This window comes from Cygnus atratus, chromosome 7 (assembly GCF_013377495.2).
Source record: "Cygnus atratus isolate AKBS03 ecotype Queensland, Australia chromosome 7, CAtr_DNAZoo_HiC_assembly, whole genome shotgun sequence".
Lineage (NCBI taxonomy): Eukaryota > Metazoa > Chordata > Aves > Anseriformes > Anatidae > Cygnus > Cygnus atratus.
In genome coordinates this window covers 15,845,654-15,854,072 of record NC_066368.1, presented here as the reverse complement: position 1 = coordinate 15,854,072, position 8,419 = coordinate 15,845,654, and the positions used below count along the sequence as shown (strand labels likewise).

Sequence of the window (8,419 nt, the reverse complement as noted above, 5' to 3'; positions counted from 1 at the left end):
AAAGTGTCAAAGACTATCTGCATTAACAACTGCCAAATATCTAAAGAATACTTATTTATTTATACTAAATATATGGATGACCTAGATTTTTTTCTAATGTTGCGAGGAGAAAGCAATCTGTTAGAGGAATAATACTGAGAGTGGAAGTGAAGGAATTGGAACTTTCCTTATTCCTACAGTCTTTGCTCTACTGTATTGAAACTTTTCCTATCCAAAAGTTTGTTTTCAGAAAACAACCTGTAATCAGGTGGGGCTCTCCAATGAAAAATTGGAAGCATTGATTACGCTGAAGTTTACACAGTAATTAAATAACGTAATAATAATTTGAGAATGTAACTATCTTAATGATCTGTGAATCTTTAAGGAAAGACTTGTAAACTGTAGCAAATGCATTAAAATGAAAATGATATAAAAAGGTGATGGCTCTATAAACAAAGCTGAACAAGTTGTCCAATACTGTCTTCTATTTGTATATTTTGCACCTTCCCTAAAACAGTCTCCCCTTTGTGTGGCTGTGAATATTCCATTTATGCATTTAAAAAAATTTAAAGGTAGTAATTAGCAATAATCTTTTTTTCATATCAGTGTGAAACAATTGTAACTTAAATCTGACAAAAAAGCTTGTACACAAATTCAGGTCTCTGGGAATGCTCAAAGAAAACAGTTTCAGTTGTTACTTCTATGGCTTCAGCTGTAATGTGGCAGCCTCACTAATTTTAAGCTGCAGCTTTCTGTTAGGTTTGCTGTCAGGACTGTTCCTAAAAATCCTACAGCAAGCTTTATCGAGAATGAAAAAAACAAGCGTATAGAGAATAATGAGAAACAGACCTTGCATCAACATAAAGCTAGAGTGTAAACTGTAGCAGGTGCGATTACATCTCCCCTGCCCTGACCATCCTTACCTGCTTGTCAGGAGAAAAATAAGTTACTTTGCACTTATTTAAAAAACAAAACAACAAAAAAAACCTCTTCAGGTAGAGATTGTGCAAAGTTGACAAACATGGCCTACAAACACCTCGTGCAATACCTCGGTAATCCCCCCCCCCCCTTCCAGTTTTGGGAGTGAGGGAAGTGAAGTTGAATTTCAAATTTTTGGTAGCAACAAGGGATAATGTGGTGTAAGAGACCACAAGGAATTACATCTACATTCCTACCTTCTGTTACAGCTCCTGTTCTGCTTATAACCTCTGATGTAAAAACTAATCTCCAAGCATTCCATAGCTGGGTTATTTCTCTACCTGATGTCAAGAAGCACCCATACCTTAACCATGAGGTAAGGGGGCAGCAGGGGACATTCAAAGGAATTCCCCCTCCCAACACACCCACACCTCTCCTTCTCCCTGCCACGCCAAAACTCTGCTCTGAGATACAGGTTGCTGAAGGGACAAAGTGTTAATTTCTCGGTCTCTTTGCATGCAGACTGTACACGCCAGAGAAAACAGCCTGACAATTCCTGCACTGTCACCCTGTAATTCCAGACACCACTTCCCCGATGACCAAGAAGTTTGCCTCCAACCTGGTTCCTGTTGGAGTTAAATCTGCAGGTCTTAACCTGGTCTAACCTTAAGATTTAGAGCAGTTTAATTTGAGAAAACTTTTCTCCTTCTAAGTCATCCTTTCACAGGTGAGAAGCCCCTAGGCTATTAAATCGAAACTCTCAAGGCTCAACGGATTAGAAGGTGAAAAGGGAAAATTTAGACTACAATGCAGCAATCAACCTAGTTAATGCATTTAGAAGAACGTTTAATGAATTAAAGAAACATAATTAAAGTCTAAAGATCGAGTGCCAACTAACCCCTTTGAGGAGAGAAGTGAAAACTGTGATCCTGAGAAGAACTACCCCCTTTTTCCTCATGGGAGGAAAAAAAAGTTTCAGGATTGCTAGAGTAAAAACCAAAGATGTTTCCTTTAAATGCTGCTTGTCCTAAAAGGATCAATTTACTTTTTTTTTTTAAGTAAAAAGTAAAAAGTAATTATTATTTTTTTAAAGTTCAATATGCAATTACAATGAGCATTTAGTGGTGAATCAAAGGGCACATTTGCAGATTAAAATCTCATTGAGATAATATGGCTGTTAACAGAACACTAATTATGCTCTTAAATCTCTTACAAGATACTGGTTTTGGTAATTCTAACACTTTAAAACTCTGTAGTGAAGATTTGAACTGTTTAATCACTGTTTAAAGACACATAGGCGTAATTACCATTTGTGGTTAACACAACTGAAGTTCTCATGCGGAAAACGGAGTGAAAGTGCAAAGCAATAAATTAATATTCAGAAGAGAAACTCACCTACATCTTCCTCCTGTGTTGTGCCTCAGAGGGTGCACTTAACCAAATGCACAGTACAATACAACCGGCAAGGTCCAGGCTCCCAAATACACAATACTCAGAATATACCTCTCAGCATCAGTGTAGGAAACTCAGATAATATACATTAAAATATCTAAATTCTTCCCCATTACACAAAAGAGCAGTGCACAAATGCAACCTTTAAACAGTTTGCACATGTAACACTTATCAGGTTTTATATATATGAGAAACTGGGGGTGTGCAATCGAAACCGGTTTCTTAACATTCAATTGCAGACTAAACTTAATAAGTTTATCCTACACTGTGAGAAATTTGACAATTGCAAGTTTTTGAGTTTTTGCCATGGTTTTTCTCCCTCCGGTTCCCTTTCAGCAGCTGTAGGCACAAAAAAAAAAAAAAAACAAAAAAAAAATGCAGCTGTGGGCACAGGAACTGCAAGTGCATCATGGCTGTAGCATAATTACTCATTTCAACAGTGCCTAACCCTTCAGCACATCTAGAAATCAAAAGAAGATGGTAGACTACCTGCATTTAAAAAATAGGCCTTTTTCAAAGGGATATCAAACCAAAAATGACTGTGTGGCACCACATCCAATAAATTTTAATACTATTCAGTACAAATATAAAATTATTACTCTTCACATTTAACTTAGAAAATAATAAGCATATGATTCCAAGTTAGACAAGAAATTCTGAGCAGGACATAATACATTACAGCATACATCAATTTTCCCCTTTGTCTGCCCCCTTTTGTTTTCACTATAATGCATATGCAGGATGGCATTTCTTGTCCATTTTATTCTGAATAACTGGATGGAAAGAAGGATGAGGAGGAAGCCAGTGCTGATGATAGTATGGCAGCTCATTTGCCATAAAGTGGTAGGTGCTTTGCAATACATCGTATCTGGGAAAGGAGAAGCTGAACTGCACAGCAGGCACCGGGGTAAGGGGCAGGAGTCTCTGGTGCTGTGGAGCAAAGGGATAGTGGAAAGACAGCGGAAAGCCCTCCTCGTGAAGGAGGGCTGGCGGGGTTCCCGGTGGGTAACTGTAGAGCGGAGCAGGAGACACGAGGCTATGCTGGTGGTCCTGGATTTGCCTCTTAAGTTTCATCCTCCGGTTCTGAAACCAGGTCTTGATCTGAGTAACAGAAGGGAAGAGGCACGGGGCGGAAGAGACAGATCAGTAACCTTGCTTAAAAAAAAGACAAACGTATTATGAACAACCTTAGCTCGTGGGCCTTTGCAATGTTTACTTTGCATTAATTGACGGGGTTGGACTGATGTCCTTGTTAACTGAGGGCACAGCACTGCGGGGAGAGGGCGTGGGGGGGGGACACACGACCGTGTCGAGCAGTTTCAGGTGAATCACTTTGAGGCTTTAAGAACGTACATAACACTCCGATGGCTGTGCACTGAGGCCCGGCTGTTTACCTTGCCGAGAAGCCCCACCCGACCGCACCCAGCTGAAGACCCCTAGGTGGATCTGCTGTGGGCGCTGCCCGACGGGGCGGGGGAGGACCCGACACCCACCTGGATCTCTGAGAGCTGCAGGGCAGCTGCCAGCTTCCTCCGCTCCGAGGCCCCCAGGTACTTCTGGCGCTGGAAGGTCTTCTCCAGCCGGCAGACCTGCTCCGCGGTGAAGGCCGTCCTCGCCCGCCGCTGCCGTCCGCGGGTCGCGCCCGGTGCCACCGCCCCGCCGCTGCGCTCCGCACCCGCGCTCTCGCTCTCGTAGCCCGAGGACTCGTCGGCGCTCAGCCAGCCGCCGTCGGGGGCTGCCGGAGAGGAAAGGAGGGGCGGCGGTGAGGCCTTTGTCCCCCCACCGCCGTCCCCTGCCTTGCAGAGCCGTCGCAGCGACGGAAGCAGATGTCCCGTCCCCACATTCCACCCGTGCCCCCTGCTCCCGGCCTCTATCCCCACCCCCACCCACCTGGCTCCGACGGGCAGGGGTCGCTGGGCTCCCGGGGGCTGGCTGCGCCCCGCTCCGCCGCGCAGGGCTCGCTGTCCGCGGGCTGGCTCGGCCGCGGTCCCCCCCGTCGGGGCTCGGCTCTGGCCAGGAGGGGGCTGCTGCCCAGCGAGGTCGGGGCGCGGGGAGGGGGTGCGCAGCAAATGTGGGGCCTGACCCCGTAGGGCTTGGTCTCTGCCAAAGGAAGTTCAGTCTGGCTCATGGCGGAGAGGGACTAGGGGACCGCCGGCCTCGGCCCGCTCTTATATGGGTGCTCCGGTCCCGGGCGGGCTCGTTTGCAAGTGTGAACCCACATCAAAGTGGGAATCGAGCAGAGATAACAGCTGCCTGCCAGCTAGGAGGAAAGTTCACACGTCTGGAAAATGTCTGCAAGCCCCTGGCTCCAGCGTGTCTGGGGGGGCCGGGGAGACCCCCTTGAAGTGCAAACCTGCCCCTCTCCCCCGGAGGGCAGGGCACGGGCAGGCCCAGCCCCACGAAGGGGCGTTTAAGGATATCGAAGGTGTCGGTAACAGCGGGTTTTACCCACTCCCTTTTCCTGCCGCGGGGTCCTGCATGGCGCGGAGGTACCCGAAGCCAGCCACAAGATGGCCCGGCCCGCACCGTCGGGGCCCGGGGCGAGCCCAGGGCCAGTGAGCCGGGGGCTACCGCAACTCCCCACGGGCCAGCAGCCCCGCCGTCAGGAAAGTCACCCTGGGGGAGCCGTGGAGGCCGGGCTCCCTGGGAAAAGCTGTGGGGGGCCGCTGACCATAAGTCATCCCCGGGGCTGAACCCTCACCTGGGCTGCAGGATCAGCAGGGCCGCGGGCCCTCTCAGCTTGGACTTGGCGCCACTCGTTTAGCCAGAAAATATCCCAAATCTCCCATGGACTTTCTCGATCAAAGCACCCAGTGAGCAGTGAAGCTCGCACCTCATCAGCCTCGAGCTGTCCCCCTCAAGCTGTCCCCAATCCACAGGTCGCTAGCCAAGGAGGGCAATGCCTTTGTAACACAGTGAGGACACTGCGAAGCCCCCCCACCCCATCCCCATCTGAGCTTTCCCCTCGGTAAAATGAAAAGCCCAGCTGGGGAAAGCAGTGTCTCCACAGCTCAGCCAGTCCTGTCCCATGTCCAGTTTTCACCCATGCGGCTCAAAAAGACCACACTAACCATGACCCAACTGGCAGCGGAGATACTGGGATAAGACCGGGCTCCTACAGACCAGGGGAAGCGGTCACCACCTGTGTACCTGGGCAAAAGCACTCGCAGGACCTCAGTTTCCTCTGAGCTCTTCGGGGTTCCCACTGGGATGTGCAGCTGAAAGCAGTGGGCACCGGGGTGGAATGGAGCAGGATCCTGGGTCTTTCTACAATCAGAGCAACACTCAGTTCCCAGACATAAGGGCAGATGTCAGTTCTCTATCAACAAAAATAAGTCCGTAAATAAGTCACACACCCTAACCAAACCAGCTCCCCCCAGAACTCCCCATTTTACAATGAGAGATCGGAGGAGAAAATCATGTTTGTGCTACCCCTTTTCATCCTTTCAGGCATTCCCGTAACTGGATGGCCATCAGAATGAGCAGTACATTATCGACTCCTCCAGCCCCTGCCACCTCACTTGGCTCTGGCCCCAGGGGAGCGATAAAGTCCAGGCACTGGAACAATGCAGGCACCTTACCAAGCCCACAGGGCCCAGGAGCTGGATTGCCCCTGTGCTTCCCTTACAACATCAGCCCCTAAGGGCAGGGCTGGGGGAGGTTCTACTTGTTGCAGCACAGCTCTGGCAGCAAGATCGCCTTTTTTTCTCTGGGGTCAGGCACCCATGAATGCTGAGTTACCTCGGGCACAAAGACTCATTTTGGCTGACTTGCCTAAGCCAGTGCAATTGCCCAAGCAGTTGAACACCGAGTCGGAGACCAGACTCCATCCCTGGCATAGAAATACATACCTGCAAGTGCCACTGATCCAACATTGCTGTTCCAGGGGGTGTTTAAACCCCACAGCACCTCCTAGACACATCAGTTAGACAGGTGAGTCTCTGCTTCACAGGTCCAAAGCTCCCCAAAAGAGTTCAGCATCTGTACCTTAATTTTGATCATTTCCAGGTTTAGAAACTATTCCTGAACAAGTCCATGTGCGTGTTTATTTTTATAAACAAATGAACCACTGACCTCATTATCTCAGCCTTTTTTCAGAGCAGCCATTTCTGAATAGGCCCGCACATGGACAAACCACAGCAGAGAAGCTCAGGCTCCACTAATCCACCCACTAAACGTTGTTGCTAGTAACACATCATGTGTAGCTGCAGAGCTAGACTGCCTCATGCAAGCCAAGTCTGGAAGCAGTACCTGGAAGCCATAGGGATGCAGCAGCTCCTGAGCTGAGCACACCCCTGTCCAGCCAGCAGCGTGCTCCCCTCAAGGGGCCCTCCCCACCAGCAGGATGAGGTCTCTGCCAGGCTGGGCAGTACCTGGGACCCCTGTGCCCAACATCACCCCCACTAGGGCACACAGTAATGTCCAAGGACATGTTATGTAGGGAGGGACATTTCATCTTTGATGCCAAAACTAAACCACGAATGAGACAGGTATTCAATGCTATACCCAGAGACCAGTGCTTGCCTTTGCATTTATACGTTATGCATCTTATAGAAACTGTGGCTGCTGCTGTTTCCCTTGTGATTTGACTGTGGATACAGGGAAATAGCTGACTTGTCCCAGTGTTTGCTGAAAGTCAGTGAGAACTGCAACTTTTGTTTTTAAAATGAATTTCCTATTAAATGAGATGTTTAAATCTCCAGGATCCCCCTCCTTTCTCCCACAGATACATCTGTGGAGCACAAACCTCTGAACAGATGGGGAAGTGGTGGAGGTGTTGCAGCTCCCATCAGAAGAGGTGGCGACTTGAGAAACTCAAAAACTTTGATGGTCCTGGGAGGGTAGAGCCTCTGCAGCCAGTTTACACCACCACCACCCCCTCCCCGAAATATGGTGCTTATAGGCGACATTTTCTTTCACCAATCCTTTTGTGTCACTTGATACACTGAAGTTATATCCATGATCAAAAATATATCACTGGCACTTTTCCTGCACCAGTTACTAGAAGCTCACACCTTATCGGAAGCAGAGGTATTTATTTGTATTCTCCAAGAACAGTGTTGGCATACTAAGTCCATCAACATACCGTCCCACCTGATTTTGTGTAATAGCATAAGAAAAAAATGGCCAGAAACTGGAAAATATGAAAGCAATCCCTCTCAAACAAAATGTTTTGTACCATAATCGGGCAAATTTTCGGATTCCAAGCTTTCCTTCTACTAGCATTTAGCTGCATAAATAGGCAGCAATTTTCTAGGAGAGTCGGGGCAGCGTGTTCGCCTTTTAGAGGTGAGTAAGGCGGTTTACTGAAAGGGTGACACGGCTGGAAGCACGGGAAGACCAGATACTGTGCTCCAGCTGGGGCCACAGGACAACCCCGGCGGTGCGGGGGGCTCTGCCCTGCCCGGTGAGACAATTGATCGGTGTTTGTAGCCTTCACTGCTCCCCTTTGGAAATGCTAAATAGGTTATTCAGCGCGTCCTTTGATGTCCTGATAGGTGCTATTAGATAGTCAATTAGGCATCAGCGAGATCGATTGTTTCGGAATGGATGCGTTCTGTTTGAAGTACCCGTGAACACTAACAGGGCCATCACCCAGTCGCTCCTTTGCCCACGGGAACAATGCGGGCTAACACCCAATAAATAGCAAAACAGCAAACGCTATTGACTCACCCAGCCGTGCTGCGCCTGGGTCACACGCTGCACGCCCAGATATTCTTATTCAGTCACTGGGGGAGCAAACACACGCTTTGCAATGAAAGCGATTTATCAAGGAAATCTCATTCAGTTCTTTGCGCAACTAATGGACAAAGCGCCTAGATAAGGTAAATGCAAGTTAGATGAAACCGGAGTAGTGCTTGAATTCCCATGCACACCATAGCCGTATTGCCTGAGGACTTGTGACACCTCCGCAGTTGTTCAGAATTGCCCAGGAATAGTAACTAAGCGCTGAAATAAGAATTAAAGCACTTCACCTACCTGAATACCAAAGCGCTACCAGGGTTAGTTCCCAATAAATACCATTACAAGATAACATTAAGTCGAGGTTAGGAATTTAAGGGACAACTAT

The 8,419-nt window shown here is 48.3% G+C and overlaps 1 protein-coding gene across 1 annotated transcript; it reads right to left on the bottom strand.

Annotated features, from left to right (window-relative positions):
• Positions 1 to 3,072: 3,072 nt before the first annotated feature.
• Positions 3,073 to 4,477, bottom strand: LOC118247166 (homeobox protein vent1-like). The gene is made up of 3 exons (XM_035544938.1): positions 4,240 to 4,477; positions 3,843 to 4,084; positions 3,073 to 3,450 (listed from the first exon to the last, which is right to left on the bottom strand). Exons 1-3 carry the CDS (start codon positions 4,475 to 4,477, stop codon positions 3,073 to 3,075), a joined length of 858 nt encoding a protein of 285 aa, XP_035400831.1.
• Positions 4,478 to 8,419: the final 3,942 nt, after the last annotated feature.

Bases quoted from the DNA above. Each gene is read 5' to 3' on its own strand.
- LOC118247166 (XM_035544938.1), bottom strand. From the start codon at position 4,477: ATGAGCCAGACTGAACTTCCTTTGGCAGAGACCAAGCCCTACGGGGTC. The intron at 4,085-4,239 runs GTGGGTGGGGGT...CCTCTCCGGCAG, and splicing joins CCCCTGCCCGTCGGAGCCAG to CCCCCGACGGCGGCTGGCTG. The intron at 3,451-3,842 runs GTGGGTGTCGGG...TCTGTTACTCAG, and splicing joins TGCAGCTCTCAGAGATCCAG to ATCAAGACCTGGTTTCAGAA.